At 41.2% G+C, this 17,402-nt stretch overlaps 2 protein-coding genes across 4 annotated transcripts; one reads left to right on the top strand and one right to left on the bottom strand.

Annotated features, from left to right (window-relative positions):
* Window positions 1–4: 4 nt before the first annotated feature.
* LOC122414271 (protein phosphatase methylesterase 1) lies at window positions 5–3,201 on the bottom strand. 2 transcript variants are annotated; one of them, XR_006261728.1, is made up of 8 exons: window positions 2,834–3,201; window positions 2,478–2,673; window positions 2,027–2,136; window positions 1,715–1,948; window positions 1,387–1,452; window positions 771–1,110; window positions 390–522; window positions 5–180 (listed from the first exon to the last, which is right to left on the bottom strand). XR_006261728.1 is itself a non-coding variant. In XM_043425365.1 (8 exons), exons 1-8 carry the CDS (start codon window positions 2,908–2,910, stop codon window positions 162–164), a joined length of 1,164 nt encoding a protein of 387 aa, XP_043281300.1. In that variant the 5' UTR covers window positions 2,911–3,197; the 3' UTR covers window positions 5–161. The 2 variants fall into 2 exon arrangements, 1 of the variants encoding a protein (XP_043281300.1); XM_043425365.1 differs by having other exon boundaries at window positions 782–1,110; window positions 2,834–3,197.
* A 961-nt stretch (window positions 3,202–4,162) lies between these two features.
* Window positions 4,163–17,185, top strand: Nipped-B (Nipped-B cohesin loading factor). Of its 2 annotated transcripts, XM_043427043.1 has the most exons (4): window positions 4,163–4,752; window positions 5,251–5,359; window positions 5,607–5,714; window positions 5,798–17,185. In XM_043427043.1, exon 4 carries the CDS (start codon window positions 6,331–6,333, stop codon window positions 13,330–13,332), a length of 7,002 nt encoding a protein of 2,333 aa, XP_043282978.1. In that variant the 5' UTR covers window positions 4,163–4,752; window positions 5,251–5,359; window positions 5,607–5,714; window positions 5,798–6,330; the 3' UTR covers window positions 13,333–17,185. The 2 variants fall into 2 exon arrangements, with proteins under 2 accessions (XP_043282978.1, XP_043282980.1); XM_043427045.1 differs by lacking the exon at window positions 5,607–5,714.
* The last annotated feature ends 217 nt before the right edge of the window (window positions 17,186–17,402 follow it).

The following is a 17,402-nucleotide window of genomic DNA, read 5'->3' as shown; positions in this document are numbered from 1 at the left end:
ATTATTCGTTATGCACTTCAATCACACCTTTATTTACACAATCGTCCTGACACCCAATGCGTTCACGTTGGATTCGTAACATTGTATACCTCCGAGTTCGAATTGGTCGGAAAGAGATCGATTGTTGCGCGAATGTACTTTCTTCATCGAATCCTCAACTTCTAACAGGCCGGAAATGTTCTGCAATGTTTTCGTCAAAATATAATGAATGCGTGAAAATAAAAAAGCGATGTCAGTGAAGATGTTTGATAAATACGTTGCAACTCAAAAAATTCAAAATCTCATCATCGAAAGTTCGACGACTGATTCAATCCGAATTGGAAATTTATTGATTTACAAACAGAACAGTTAAAAGGAGTCAGAATGTTCTGCACAAAATTTGTATTTACCGAGGAAATTCAGAGGCTGGTTCCGCGAACTTGTGTCTGACCATGAAAGTTGCAATGGCTTCCGCTACTTTATCCGGTACGTCTTCGTGCACCGCATGGCCACAGGCTGGAAGAACTTGCATCTGGAATTTGCCTGGATCACGCCAAACATTTAAATGTAGTATATTTTTTTTTGTGTTTGTAATTGACTGTACAAAGGAATAAATTAGTGTATAAAATCGGGATCGTATTTTAAAATTAACATACTTTGAACGAAAAACTGCCAAATAATTCAGAAAAATGATTGCACCAAAGTTTTCTTGATTGATTTGAAAGAAAAATAAGTTCGAATCTATAGAATATTTTTATAATTTCAATCTCAAAAAGTGCATGAAAAATTACTTTCAGTTCACCTTGCATTTGTCCTACAGTCAGTTCCCGATCTAGTCTATCGACGCCAGCAAGTAGAAGCATTTTTGGAGCAGCCACGTTAAGAAACGCTGCGGAAAGACCCTTGAACCAACCTGACCAATATTGTTCGGTTTTTGCGAGGTCTATTCTCCAAGTATAGTTTTTGTTACCAGAGTGGTTCGAAACAACGGGCGGCGGCATACTCGCGGTCTCTTCTTCCTGAATGACGTCGTCACGCTGTAGTACAGGTTCTTCAACGTGATCAACTTCGTGGTTAGAGTTGTTCAACAAATCTTCGATCTCATGAGTCGCCAACTTGTCGGTGTGAATACTAAAAATTATAAGGCTTATTAATGAAAAGTGTAACTGATTGAGAAGAATTAAAAATGACCGAATTCATAGAAATTATAATTACAAAATTAATCGTAGACCTCTAAAGTATATTTTTCCGCACGTAAACCTTGCAGCAGGGTCACAAACGACTCCAATCTCTTATTTAAAATAAAATTTTTCTTGTAAATGATAAAACGTATAATTAGAAAACATTTTCTTTGTTTCTAATGACAAAAAAATGACTCTTGACATTGAGGTAAAATAATATACAAACTTTTTTATTTGGCCTGGAACTGAGACTTTAGCCGACGTCACATTCCTTATCTGTCCACTACGAACACTGCAATTTAGAAGGAATATTCTTGAGAAAACAATTCCAAATTTATGAAGCATATTCCATTTAGAATAGAATGGTCCAAAAGAAAGTTTCAATAAGAATGGTAAACATTTTAGTCATTTTGTTCCCAAAAGAACCATTGATGGAGTACTATTTATTTGGATCAAAGGCGGCTTTTGCATTAAGCGATTTATTAATATCCTGTAGACTTGTTTATCCAATTATATTTTGGAAAATTATTTTTAAAAATAATAAGCTTCTGTACCACCACTCGATAGCCTGCGGTATTGTGCTAAATGTAGATGGTCGAGATCTAAGAAAGCTTTGCATCGATGCCAGAGCGTCCATGGCTGTTCCTTCAACCACATCTATTACCGTCAACCCTGCAAGATTTTGAAGAAGAGGTGCGGTTCGAACTGCCACTGCTCCACCCATACTGTGACCTACCAAAATGATCGAGTCATGCGGAGCCGCACTTTCAATTACTGCAGCAACATCCCTGGCGATGAAATCATTGAAAAAAATGATAAATTCACGTTTCGAAGCTCCATTTTCTTGAATCTAGGAATGGTCTTACTTTGCTAAAGTATCAACTTGCAAATCCTCATCACTGGTTGTGCGAGAGTCACCATGACCTCTCAGATCAATGGCCATTACTTTGCAAACTACCATTGTCATTATAGATTTCTGAAAAAAAATTCAATAAATTACGAATTTAAACGTCTCGAGTCAATGCTCAAGACAAAATTATTTATTATTCACATGTTAATACTATCAAGAATGTGATTCATCTTCATAAACGTACTTCTTGATATGCTCTTTACGATATTGTGTATTTTTCATACAGGTAGAGAAAGTATAGAAAATTATTTTTTGATTTTTTACAATCAAAGAATTTTGTCAAACGTTTTAACAAAAAATTTCTAATGACCCTGTGCAGTTTTAAGTGATCAGTGCAATCGTTGAAGATCAAAAGTATTCAAAAACAAATTTTTTTTGCATAAATGATGGATTCATTTTTGCCATACCGTAAATTCTGCCCATGTCAAAGCTCCGTAGCCTCCACCGTGTAGTAAAACGAGCATAGGACCTTCAGATCCTGTTGTATAGATGTGAAAAGTATTATCTCCGAGTTTAACGTCCTTGGATTCCTCAAAGTACGGATTCCAAGTAATTGGATCGTAATCTCGCTTGCGTTGTTGCATAGCTCGAGTTTTTTCAGCTCTGTTCGAAAAAAGTAGGATTTTCACTAAACGATAGATAGCAGGCGATAATTTTGCAGATTAAAATAAAAGCATTTCTCCTCATGAATAAACTATAAATTTTGAATTAAATATTAAATAAGTGACAAAATCTTAGAAGTCGAAAACCGTCGAACACTAACCTAGACGATGATACGGGTAAATTGAAACCAGACGGTGGTAATCTCGATTTCAAGATCGTCTTTTGAAGAGAGGACATTTTCGATTGTTTCACAAAAATTTTTTTTACACGTTATTACCGGTCTTTTATTCTTCGTTTTTCACAACAATAAATACGGAAGAGCGCGAATTTGTGCGAAGTGTTTTGAGATTTTTGCTTCTTTTTCGCACGTTCGCGTCATAAACAAAACCTATGGAATGTTTTCAAACAGATCTTCTAAACACAAGCTTACATTGCACGTATATACGTACACAAAAAACAAATGTCAAAATAGATATGCATGCAGCTGAGGAACAGATGTAGTTAGTATAGTATGCGACGACAGGGGGGAAAATAACACCGACGCACCTCAAATTTGCCCGTTTTAGTAGGTACGTGGCGTCACCTATCAAAAAACCGTGGAATCGTAAAACTATCGGACTATCTCGTTTGCCGGTGAATTATCTGGTAGTAGAATTTACTCCACTATCTAATGTTTTTAATAATTTTGACTCATGTTTGTCGTTGTTTCAAGTTTTGAAGCGGAGCTTTCCATTCATCGCCTTACCATATTCAATCACTTTTCAAGAAAAATGCTTAGTTTTGCAAGCCTGAATATGCTACATTTTATCTACACTATTATCTTGACAATTTTGTATCGCAAGAAGAGCGGAGTATAGTGCACTGATTATTTTATGCAATAATAATGTTATTGTAACTTCGATGAACTTTTATTTTTATTTAATTTATTCTCCATGCACTTTGTATATGTATTATTAAAGCGCATATGAGAGAAGATTTCAAAAGAAAAACCAAATGGTATATGCATTTTATTATGTAACCAAATTTAAATTTAGTCAAATTTGAATTTGGTCGTTCACGAAAAATCGAGAATCCCAAAAAAAAATGTAGGAATTTCCAGAATTCAATCAATTCATATATTTTTCAACGGAATATCTATGCGTCTGACTGGGAACCTCAACTTTTTGTATTTTCACTTTGGACATGTTCGAAACTATAGTCAAGCAGAAAAACAGAGGAATTATCTGAATTTGGAAAAACAACTCGAGAACAATAAAAACATCATGTTTTTCTAACATTGAAAAGACAGGTTGTCAAAAGTTTTTGGCTGCGTCAGCTCGTATAAGATAGAAAAGAACCAATGAGGGAGAATTTATCTGGTAATCTATGAGAGTTAGCGTCAATGAGGACGCGTCTTTCTCGGCATTTGAAACGTTCATAGGGTGCCCGCCGATGCGCCTATATCGTGATTCGTATCTACTACGCAACTTCCGCTGGCTCCGCTGTCCTGATCAAAATGGACGCCTTTGTGTCTGTTTTCCTCGTATTCACACTATAAATATCGAGATCTGTCCCTGTGAACGAGATTAGCAAATGGCGCACTCTGTGTTTACACGTATAGTGAAAAAAAAATATGAGATACGTTGAGTAAGAGAGGTTGCGAGGCGTCGTTGCGTTTTCGTCGAATGATAAAAGCGTAGTGGGTGATTATTAAACGCTTTCAAAACCAAGTAGGCCACAGCAGCCACGGATTGACAATTGAGTTGGATATCGGTGACCCGAGAGAGAGAAAGAGAGGGAGGGAGCAAGAGCGATTGAGTGAGTGAGAGAGAGCGACACGGAAAAACTTTTTTCGTGCTCTTTTTACTTCTTTTCCCCCCTTGACGAAAACAAAAAGCCTCTCTCGTATTTCGAACGTCGGAGAAGGGATTCGTCTACGATATTGAGGACTTGACAATTTCATTGTACGCGAATTCTACACTATTTACTCCCGCCAAAATTGCACCCGCACCCCTGCATTCCACGGAATAAAAACACGAAAAACCTCAAAAAGAGGCCAAAAAGAAGGATAAAACACCGATCTACCGTTCACGAGCTAAGGTAAATGACATTATGTAGCGCCAACATATTTCCATCTCGGGATTTTTTTTCATGTTTTTCATCTATGATATCATACGATCCACTTTGACGTCCGATTCACCGATTTCATCGATTTTTATGCATTTTCATTGCATTTCGCTATATGCGATCGTATGATCGTCAATTTCCAATGTTTGTTTCTCCTACTTACTTCATTTATTCATAATATATGTAAAGTTTAGCTTCAAGATTCCATATTCTTCTCCATACATTTTCAATTGATAAGAACTTCCTTTTGACCATTGTGTGTCGCAGCTATGATTTTCATTTTCAACTGTTATCATCGTATGCCGATGCATTTTCATTTGTGTTTCCTCGATACAGTTAATTTGGCAGTTTTATCTGCTATCGACTAGGAGAATCACCCCGGTGCTGTGATTTATGAAATTATTCTTTAATTTGTAAACAACGCAAAACTCATTGAATTTAGAATCTTATGAAACCTCTACTTTTTTTCAGACTCTGCTAGAAAATTTGAATTGGAAATCCAAAAAAAAAAACCAGAATCGCAACTTTTGTAGAAAAATTCCATTTCATTTTGGACCATGCACAAATAGGTGACAATTGGGTAAGATCAAACAGAATCCTAGCAAATGAAACTGATTAAAATGATTTTAAATTCGTTCAATGACATTGTTCGTAAATCTAAAGACACGGATTTATTAGTATTGCTATTAAAACTTGATTAAAAAATTTCTAAACTTTTACTACTCCCCGGTGTTGGATCCAATTTGTCTAACAAAAATATTTTTTTAATAATATTTGTGTTATATCTGCTAACGAATGATAATAAAATACAATCAATTCATTTATAGAGTCTTCAACAAGTTACATGCGATAGTTTGAAGTTCTAATGGCTCTATGTTTTTATCGAAATATCAATTTTTGAAGCAACTTCCAATATGCGCTGCAGAGAGCAATTGGTTTGTTTAACCTTAATTTTCTTCTGATCAATTCCCAATGGAATACTTGAGCTCATAAAAATACATATCTTGGAATTTGGCAGGTGAAAGAGACTCGTTGAGACAAAATCATGGATCGACTATTACAGGATCCGAGAGCATCGTCAAAATTTGGCTGAGAGAACTACAAGCAACATGGGAACCTGAAAAAGACTTTGTCGATTAGACAGAAAGAGCTCGGATCGTTAGTGTTAAGATCATAGTGTGTTTTGAAAGGACAGAATCGGTGTGCGGTCGAAAAGAGCGAGGGGTCAGTGTTCGATTGACTATTGGCAAACGAGTTTTTCAGGAAGAGGGAATCGGTAGATGAAGGAAGGGTCGAGAGTGTGCGTAGTCGGTTGATCTGTGAGGAAGAGACGAGAGAAGGGAGAAAATGCTTAATTTTCATAGCGCGGAGGGAACATTGGTGATCGTAAAGTGTTATGCTTTGGCAAAGGATCACCGAGTGTTCTGAGAAATAAATAAATTTCTCTCGTCGTTTGATCGCCAAGAGGGAAAGAAGGTTCGAGAGTCTGTGCGAATAAATTAGAGAATCAAAGATCTCGCAACGGAAAAAAAACTTGATGTCCGGGCTGTAATGCCAGAACAAATAAAGTTCAAAATGAACGGCGTAATACCGAGTGTACCGATAACAACCCTGGCGGGTATAGCTAGTCTGACGGATTTGTTGCCGGAGATGCCGTTACCGACGCCCCTGCCACAGACGTTGACGAACAAATCGTTGCTCTTTCATCCTCGTGTAGCGGAAGAGGCGCAGATATTATTGAGCGTCAGGGACGAGAATTTGGTGCCTCAACTGATAACTTCGTTATCGCAAACGTCCTCGGATCATATAGAGCTGAAGGATCATTACGCGAACGTCGATCAGCCGCTGGAGAGTGAGCAGAATACGCCGGAGTTGTTGAAGGCGATATTGCAAATAAATCCGGATGTGTTTAAAGGTCCGCAGTACAGTTCGCCGAGAAATTGGTCGTCGCAGCAGGGTGGTACGCCATTGATACACGCGAATCAATCGCCCGCGAATTACGGCCGTTTTTCACCCTCGTATTCGAGTTCGTCCGGTTCGAGGCAAACGCCGCAGGGATCCCCGGCGCATCCGGCTGCGGCAAGGACCGTTTTACCGCCGCCTTCCTCCCAGCAAAGTGGAATATCGCACCCGCAACATCTGAGGATGCCGGTTACGCCGCAAAATCACGCCGATTTGTCGCAGATGTCGCCCTTCGCTGTGCCTTCGCCGTCCCCCCGAGCGACAGTTATTACCGAACAGACGAGAACCTCGACGACCCCCCAGCACATGCAAGACGATGTTAATTGCATAAGCCAAACGTTGACGGGCATGAATACACAAACGAACATGTATTCACCGGCCCACATGGGATCGCCGAGCACGCCGGTCATGCCGATCGGAAACGTGACGCCCCAACATCACGGTATCGCGGCTACGATAACACCACAGCAGACGATGCTCGTTACATCGCCCATGCACAGTGGAATGTCGATTCAACAATCTCCGATGCAACAAAATCCGCCTATTCAACAGCATCATCAACAACCACAGCAAATCCAGCATCACCATCATCAGCAGCAACAGCAACAGCAACAACCCCAGCAGCAGCAGCAGCAGCAGCAGCAACAACACCTTCTTCAACAACATCAGAGCCAACCGAGCATCAATCAAATTCAGCCGAATATTTACGAGCCTATGATGAATCAGCAGCTCCATCATCCTCTGGTTAACAACGACCAATCCATGGAAATCGATAACGTCGTAGCTCACAATCAACAATTTCTTCTCGATCCTAGCGGCGGTCTATCGGAAATTGATTTGCCAATCGTCGACATGGCCGCGAAGCAAATGCCGATGCCGATGGTTCCGGGTAACCTGATGAACCCGGTAATTCAGCAACAGCCGCCCTTGTCCGCTTACGGGAATTTAAGTGCCGAAGATATGCTCGGCAACATGGGAGCTGGAGCGATGCCGATCGACGCGATGAACCAGCACTATCAGCACCAGCAGCAACAACAGCAACAACAGCAACAGCAGAACAACAATGCAGCGAGAGAGATTAAATTGTCCTCGATAGGACCGCAAAACGAATCGAAATTAAAGGAACCGGTTGTGATGCTGAAAAGGCTTTCGTTGGCCGATCAGGCTTTAATGCAAAAGTCGCTGAGCGCATTCGCCGAGAAGTCACCGACCCGGGCGGCGAAAATGGGCCTCATGAATACCTCGAAGAGTGATTCGGAGAGCGACGAAGAAGTCGGAGAAAACAACAAATATTTCAAGGCACGAGCGAAGGAACGACAAGTGCAACGGGAAAAAGATCGAGCCGAGAGGAAAAACAAAAACGAGGAGAAAACGAGACGGAGACGGAGGATGATCGATGACGAGGACGACGAGGATGACCAGACGAACGACGAAGGCAAAAAAGAAAGCTCCCTCTCGCCCGTTAAACCGAAGATACGAAAAATTGAGAAAAAACTGGTGCCCGTACTGGCCAAATTGAGCGTCGACGAACTCATGGAGACCAATACCTATCAGCGTTTCAACACGACGATCGAAACGATATTCGACAACACCGAGGACGCTGGCAACTTCGGAGAGATCGACGAAGACGGTGACGTACCAGCTGAAATGTTGATACCGAAGTATCAACTCCAAGATTTGTGCACCGAAGCCGCGAAATTGAAGGCGCTCGGTGCCATGGAGTCCATACCCTCCGATCGCTTGGTCAGGCTGCTGAATATACTCGAAAAAAATATACGAGACGGCGCTCGGGTCTCACCGCTGGCCGATCCCGACGACGACGTCGACGAGAGTCGTTTGTGGATGCAGTTGGCGATGGAACGCGTCCAGAGGGCGGTCGACGCTTCTCTAATCGCTCTCAACATAATGACCTCGCAAAACATGCCGAAAACCGTTTACCTCGAGGACGTTATCGATCGCGTTGTCCTCTTCATGAAGTTTCAATTACAAAACACAATTTATCCATCCTTCGATCCCGTTTATCGAATAGACTCGAAGAATAAGACTGAAAATTATAATTCTAGCGGTCGTAAGAAAAGGGGACACATGAAGGAGGTCAGGGAAAAGAGCATACTCCAAGTTTACAACAAAATGCGAGAGCTCGTGGCTCTTCTCGCGGAATTGTTGAACATTCAGGTACTGACGGACACGATTGTGCTTCACGCCTCGACCCTCGGAGTCGCGCCTTTCTTCGTCGAAGGCGTAAGCGACTTGCAGCTGAGCGCCCTCAAACTGGTCACCGTTATTTTCACCAAGTACGAGAAACACCGACGGTTATTGCTCGATGATATTCTCACCTCGATAGCTCGATTGCCCAGCAGTAAGCGGAGCTTGCGAACTTACAGGCTCAGCTCGGAAGACCACATACAAATGTTGACCGCGCTCGTGCTACAATTGATACAGTGCGTCGTAACTCTGCCCGAAAATATCGGAAGGAACGACAAAACCTCGCGGAGCGCGACCGGCGACGAGGATAAAAAACCAGAGGACAAAAAATCCATGGCGATGGACGGCGACGTTTTTATAATCAACAAATACGAAACAGCGACGAGAATAGCCGCTAATTTTTTGAACGTTTTTCTCAGCAAATGCGGGAGCAAAGGCGAAGACATCGATTATCGACCGCTCTTCGAGAACTTTGTTCAAGATTTACTCGCCACGGTGAACAAACCCGAGTGGCCGGCGGCCGAGTTGCTCCTCAGTCTTCTCGGGACGTTGCTCGTCGGACACTTTTCGAACAAGAGCTCGGACATGTCCCTCCGAGTGGCCTCGATAGATTACCTCGGAGTCGTAGCGGCCAGGCTGCGCAAAGACGCTGTCAATTCCCAATGCAAGCTCTCGACGATCGATCAAATAATTCGTGACATAAAAGCCGAGCAGCAGAAGGATACGGACTACGAGCATCTCAAAGATCCGGAGATCTCGGGATTGAGCGAGGACGAGGAAAGGACGATGTTTCTCCAACGCGTCTTGCTCGATTACCTCGCCGTTAACGGGACGAAAGACACGGCTCTCGGCTACGCGAGACACTTTTATCTGGCTCAATGGTACAGAGATTGCGCCGTAGAAAAAACGAGAGTCGGACAAGCGAAAATAGCGACAACGCCTTCGAAAAAGCAGCACAAAAAACGGCCGGTGAAAAAGAAAAATAGTCGGCACATGGAGAGCGATCAGGAGAGCGAGAGCGACGTCGAAGAAATCGATCCGGATGAAAACGACAATAACGAGCAAAAGAATTCCGAGGCCTATCGGATCATCGAGGAAAAGAAGAAATTCATTTTGAAGCGCATACGTCCATCGAGTTCAGCGACGAAACCCGACGTTTTGCAAACTTACATAGACTATAATTCGGCCGAATTGATTTCACAATATTTAGCCTCGACCCGGCCGTTCTCTCAGAGCTTCGACAAATATCTCAAACAGATATTACACGTGTTGACGGAATCGTCGATAGCGATACGAACGAAAGCGATGAAGTGTCTGACGATGATAGTCGAGGCGGATTCCAGCGTTTTGGCTCGTTTCGATATGCAGATGGGAGTGAAACACTCGTTTCTCGATCATTCGACCTCGGTCCGCGAAGCGGCGGTCGATCTCGTCGGTAAATTCGTCCTCAGTCGGCCCGAGCTAATTGACAAGTATTACGACATGCTCTCAGCGAGAATATTGGACACGGGTGTGAGCGTGAGGAAACGAGTTATTAAAATACTCAAAGACATTTGCATGGAGTGTCCGGACTTTCCGAAGATTCCTGAGATATGCGTGAAGATGATAAGACGCGTTAACGACGAGGAGGGTATAAGGAAACTGGTGATGGAAGTTTTTCAAAACATGTGGTTCACCCCGGTGAGAGAACGTCCGAGCATCGACTCGAGCGCGTTGTTACGAAAAGTAATGAACATCACGGACGTCGTCGCGGCTAGTAAAGACATGGGACTCGAGTGGTTCGAACAGCTGCTGGTTAGTCTGTTCAAGCCGAAAGAGGACAAGGACGACAGCACAAAGATGCTCACCGAGCCACCGAAAGCGCTCTTAACCGCTTGCAAGCAAATAGTCGATTGTTTGATCGAGAACGTTTTGCGTCTGGACGAGACGAATTTGGAGGACGAGGGAAAGTCAGAGAAAAAGGGATCCTCCCAGAGGCTCGTTGCCTGTCTAACGACCCTTCACTTATTCGCCAAAATAAGGCCGCAGCTATTGGTAAATCACGCAATAACGTTGCAGCCTTATCTCAGCTTGAAGTGTCAAACTCAGGGGGATTATCAGATAATAAGCAGCGTCGCCCACACCCTCGAGCTCGTCGTACCGCTGATGGAACATCCGAGCGAGACTTTCCTCGCCCAGCTAGAAGAGGACTCGATAAAACTGATCCTCCAGCACGATCGTTCGGTCGTCGCCTCTTGTCTCTCCTGTCTCGGCTCGATCGTCAACAACGTAACGAGGAATTTCAAACTCATACGCGATTGTTTCAACAAATACAACGGGCATTTGGACAAGTACAAATCCCTCTACGAGAACGATCCGACGAATCCAAACTTGACGAAATATCGACCCTTCTTCAGAAGAGCCCTTTTCACCGTTGGCCTTTTATTGCGACACTTCAACTTCACCGATCCCGAAGTTATCGAGGGATTGGATCCGAACATCAAGGACAAAGTGTTCGAGACTCTGAGCTACTTCTTGAATCAGGACAACGATGACATTCGACAGTACACGCTCTCGGCCATCGGCTCGTTGTGCATCAGGCATTACGAGTTCATGATGCAGCCCGAGCTCAAGGAACTTTATCATTATCTTCTTACCTCGGACCACGCTTTGGTGCACATGAGAATACAAGTGCTCAATAATATTGAAATATATTTGCAGGAAGAGGAGAAAAGGATGATAAAGCAGGATCTCGAGTGGGCGAAACTCTCGAAGCAGGAGAATCTCAAGGAGATGGGTGACGTTTCATCCGGAATGGCGAGCACGGTTATTCAATTGTATCTCAAGGAGATTCTCGAATCTTTCATCCACAGTACGGTCGCGGTACGCCACGCCGCCCTCAAAGTAATCCAGCTCATTCTGGCGCAGGGTCTCGTCCACCCGGTTCAAATCGTACCCTATCTCGTGTGCATGAGCACCGACTGTGAGAAAATAGTGAGTCACAGCGCGGACAAACAGCTCCAGGACATCGAGAAGAAATATCCTGGTTTCATACACATGAAATCCCAGTTCGGCATCAAACTTTCTTACCGTTTGCAAAAGATATTGCAGCACGAGGTCGCGGTAAGGGGTATGAGGATCAAAGAGGGCGAATTTCCTGGCGCTCTCAATGGTTTTCTCTACACGATATTGCGCAACACGAAACAACAGAGGCGAGCTATTGTTCTCTCGTTTTTGAAGCAGTTCGACGAATCGGCCAAAACGAGCCTGTCCCAGATGCTCTATCTCGCCGACAACCTCGCCTACTTCACATATCAGGTTCAGGACGAGCCTCTCTTTATAATTCATCACATTGATATTATAATATCGGTTTCGGGGACGAATCTTTTGCAGTCTTTCAAGGAAGCTCTCTTACCGAAGGAGGGTTCAGGGCCGGTAACAAACGCCGATAATCAGCATACGAGCAACATGATTATCGATCAACCGCCTGTCGAGAACCAAACGAATAATCCGATCGCGGTGCCCCAGCTCTACGCTCCCGACGGCCAGTCCCGTCCCATTCCACTTTCGAGCCTCGACGACGAGGAGGACGACGAGGAAGACGACGAGACGATACTGGCGAGGTTACCTTCGAGCACGACCCTACTCAGACAATATTTGACAGCGAGCCAGGGCTTCATGCTTTTACTAACGTTGCGACAACACCTGAAGGATCTGTACGGTTTTTCGGACGCTAAGATAAGCCAATATTCTCCCTCGGAAGCAGCCAAAGTTTACGAGAAAGCGGTAAACCGTAAGAACAATCTTCTCTTCAAGCCAAAAGCAACTTTGCAAAAACTCCACGAGGACATCGACATCGGGCTCGAGCTCGACGACGTCGGCAGGAGAAAACTCGTCAAAGATTATCTCGACTTCAAACAACTCATGCTCAAATTCGATCCCGAAGAACCGGACGAAGACGCCGTCGCAGCAGCCGCGGCCGCTACCGCCGCCGCGACTGCTGCACCGTCCGACCCCGATCTCAACAAACAAACGACGAGCGATCTCAACCCGAGGATACCGAATCCCGAGATCGTTAAATTACCCGATAACAACATGGTCAGCCCTCAACAGTATCCTCAATCACACAACGTCAATTCCTCGATCGAACATCCCAATCATTCTGTCAATATGCTCTCAACCAACATTACCAGTCCCTCGAATCCTGTAATGCAAATGACGAGTACGATGCCCGGCACTCCGAGAGTACCGAAATTAACGATACACACCAATCCGGATAGCCATCGGAAACACCGCTCGACTCACAAAACGGAAAAAACGAAGAAACACAAGAAGAAGAAGAGAAGAAGAATATCCGACAGTAGTGATAGCGGCGACGACTGCAGTGACCCTGATTTCATGGTGTAAGTGCTTCTGCCGCTCATCAAACACACACACACACGCCCCCGTGTAAATATAAGCATACGAGTGAGGTTAGGAGTGATTTTTTTTTCTAAAAAATAGAGAGTAGATGGGAAAAGCGAGTGCAAGTGAAAGTGAAGAAAAAAAACAGCGATTCGTTTGTCAGTGTCGATCCCAGTGCGGGGCGCTTTGGACCCGAAATATAGAGACGCGACGAGTGTACAGATTACTACGAAAAATTGGTGTGACACGAAGCATCGATAATCGCGCCCGAGAGTCGAACGAAAGAACTTTGCGAATACCGATTTATCGCGTTACCATTTTTTTTTTTCTATTTTCTTCTTTCCAGCGCAGAGGCAATAGCTGCCAGATAAGTGTGCTCGGATAGAGAGGGTTTGGGAGAGCTTACAAACGAATAAAAAAACAGTAGAACGAAGAAGAAACGAATACTATTTGTAAGTTCGTATATTCGAAGGGAGACGTGGTTCGATTAATCTTATTCTATAAAACAAATATGAATAAAGAATTCATCGGTTTATAGAAATTCCACTCGGCTGGAGAAGGAACTTGGTTTACCCATGACTTTTTTATCTAATTTTTTTTTTTTTTTTTCAATATATACACACATTTTTTAATATCTTGATAGTACTTTATTTATAAAAGAAGTTTAAAAAAATTTTCCTTAAATTATCGATTCAGCGGCTCTAACGTTCACTTTTGCTTCGATCAATCGATTATTCGGACTCTGTTTTCTTGTTTATTGTAGAAAGGTACTTTGTCGCATTGAAAAACCAAGTTCCCGCGACACTCGAGAGGCCAAGTACAACTGCGCGCAGCATCATACGTGCTCGTGCTCAAAAAATATTTTCAACTGTGAGAAAAGTACGAGAAAATATAAATAAACGAAGAAATGCGAAACAAAATTTTAAAAATTGAGAGAAACAACACGCCAAGTGTGAAAATGACAACAAAATATGACATAAATCATCTGTAAATAATATTACTCGATAGTAACATTTCTACAATGTTTATGTTCAAGTTTTTTGTCCTTTTTTTGGTTCTTCTCCAAAGATCATCATCTCGCCGTGAAATACGATAAGGAGATAATATAAAAAATCATACACACACACACACACACACGGACACACAAAGCTTTTTGTAGCTTGTAGAAAGAAAGGAAAATAATAATCCAGCAAAAAATAAGGAAACGTTTGCAGTTTTTGTTTCGACTGTGTTCAAAGATTCGTGACAACAACCGGGGGCTCCGGAAGGAGACGACGAGACGCGAGAGGAACTAACGAGAAATGAATTTTAGTCTATGTCGAAGTTCCCTTTTCGACATTCTTGTATAAATGAAATGTAACGAAAAAAAACAAACAAAGTACTCGTGGGTAGGACGAGACAAAAAAGAAACAAAGAAAAGTAGTTTGTAACATGTGTACATATGAAAAGGAATTAGAAACAAAAAAATGAAAGGAGATTAACAAAATTTCAAGTACGTTATTTTCTTACAAACTATAGAGCGGTGACACTATGAAAAAAAAAAAGAAAATATTACAATTTTTATTTTCGTCGGATCATGTATTTATCCAAATTCTCTAATGTCCCAATATAGTTTGACTCTTTGTTTTTTTTTTCTCTTAAACAATTCTTTTTCCTTCACTTCCAAATCATGATCTTTTTCGTGTGTTCAATACACGAAAAAAATTATTATTTGCCTGAAAAAAAATGTGTGTGTGCCCTGTACGTGAATGCGCAAAAGACTTTTCGTTTGTTTTCCTATTTTTGGTAGAATCATTATCGCTGAAGTAAACGTTTTTGCCCAGACTATTTCAACTCCGTGTAACTCTCAGTCCGAACCAGTCCGAGCAACTTACCAAACCAACGAGCCGCGAGTATGAGTTGTCGCTTTTGGAATAAAGAAAAAAAAATAAAAAAATTAATGTCTCTGGAAATGTGAGAAAATTATTTCTGGCTTTATTCGCAATTCAATTATTCGTAATCCTGGCTTTAAAAATTTGTGTACGCGCCTTCATGCATATGCATAAATTTTTTTGCTCCACGACGTATCGTTGCGTCTCTTAATTGGAGCAATTGCGCTCGAGCGAATACGATTAATTAACTGCATATTAATTATACGAGCTCAACGCGTGCCGACGCATAATTCACCCCTTAAAAATCTCGCGAGAACAACTTCGAAGAAAAAATCTCTTCCTCTCTTGATTTCAACACAAACGCATAGCAAACAAGTTATTTCAAGAGCTCAGCGAATACTTTGCACCGATACTCAAAAACTCTGTAACTCTAAAAATCTCTGATGCAACGGAGACTATATACAAATTCCCTGCTGCGTCAGAGATTCCAAAAAAGCTTAACGAGCCATTTCTAGTTAATGAGAATCTCCCGAAGCGATGTTCACTTTGCGAATTCCCAGATTTTCAACTCTGCTCTCTCCCCCTCTCTGTCTCTCTCTCTCTCTCTCTCTTTCTCTCTCCTCTCGGTGAACATTTTTCCTCCAACAGTTTAAAATTGCCAGAGAAAAATGAAAATATTTATATTATATTAATCAGACATTTGATTGCATGTTTGTTTTTCTTCGTTGGTAATATATAATTATTCAAATTCGTTTGTTTTCGTCGTAGACAACAAATTTCGTTCCTTCGATTGGGACAACAATGTTAAAAAAAACAAGCAAAGTTCAATTAATTGAAGGAAAGGAGGGCTAATAACAGCAACAACAAAAAACAAAAATCTCAACATCCTGCTCTGTGCTCACGAAGGGATAAAAAATGAGAAATCTTTTGTATAAATTGTAACGTGTAAATATTTCAAAGCTGAGAGAATAAGAGCTGAAACAAGCTATTGAAAAAATTGAGCAAAAAAAAAGAAAAACAAAAATAGGAAAAAGTAATTTCTTGACGCCGTATATCCGGAGTACGACGGTTCGAGAACCGAATCGAAGGGGCGTGCGCGCATCCCTCTTCATTATTTTTTCCTTTTTTTTTTCTCTCTTTACTTTACACATTTTAAGGTTTATTTGCAATCGACTTATAGGAGATATATATATTATACATGTATATATACAAATATATATACACATAATATTGGATATATATATGTATATTTACATATATACAGTAAATTCTAAATAAATATATTTCTACGTATTAATTGATAATAAAAAGTAAGAAGTTTATTCGTATAAATAATTTGGATAAGAGGTGCTCTTGTATCGTGGCTTCGTAGAAAACCACGAACGTTCTTTTTAACGGTGATTCCTACGTGGCACGATAAGAAATAAAAAAAAATAAAAATAAAAATAACAAAAAAAAACAAACAAACAAAAGTCGCACGCTTGTATGATAAATAAACGAAGTAACGAGAAATAAAACGAAAAAAAATAAATAAAAATAAACACTACTGTAATAGCGTATGTTTTTTGTATTTGATATAACGAGGGGGAAGAAAAAAAATGAAAGAAATATCGGTTTGAGAGTTATGAAATAATAAAAGATAAACAACAACAACAACAACAACAACAAAGATGGTCAGGTGGATTAATAGAAAGTATATTATATATTTGAGTAAAGCTGTCAAGTGTTAATGTTATCCATAACGCGATTCAATTTGTGTGTAGCCGTGTAACTAAAGCGAGAAAAGAAAAAAAAGCAAAGAAATAAGAATGTTTGTAAAGCTAGACAAGGATGAAAGGGCCTTTTCTGGATAAGACTTGACGCTCGTTTACTCATAACTTATTATGTACATCGTGGAAAGATTTAAACAAAAAATAATAATGAAATAAGAAAGAAACACGGTACGTTCGTAAAGAAAAATAAATATAAGTATATATCAATTGTAAGTTCCTGTTTTTCATGCTTATTAACCACGAACACCTCATCCTTTCCGTTGAAACCTTTCGAGGGAAGGAACGATGATTGACGATTTTACCATCTTTAGTTCGAATAAAATTGTTAGAGAAAAAACAGGGAATTCCAATACTTGGATCGAAATATGACTCGCGTGATCGGGTTGAAAAAAGCTAAAGGAACTTTTTAATTGTTTTATCTGGTTTTTAA

This window comes from Venturia canescens, chromosome 8, assembly GCF_019457755.1.
Source record: "Venturia canescens isolate UGA chromosome 8, ASM1945775v1, whole genome shotgun sequence".
In the NCBI taxonomy this organism is placed as follows: Eukaryota; Metazoa; Arthropoda; class Insecta; order Hymenoptera; family Ichneumonidae; genus Venturia; species Venturia canescens.
This window is presented reverse-complemented; position numbering and strand designations above follow the sequence as displayed.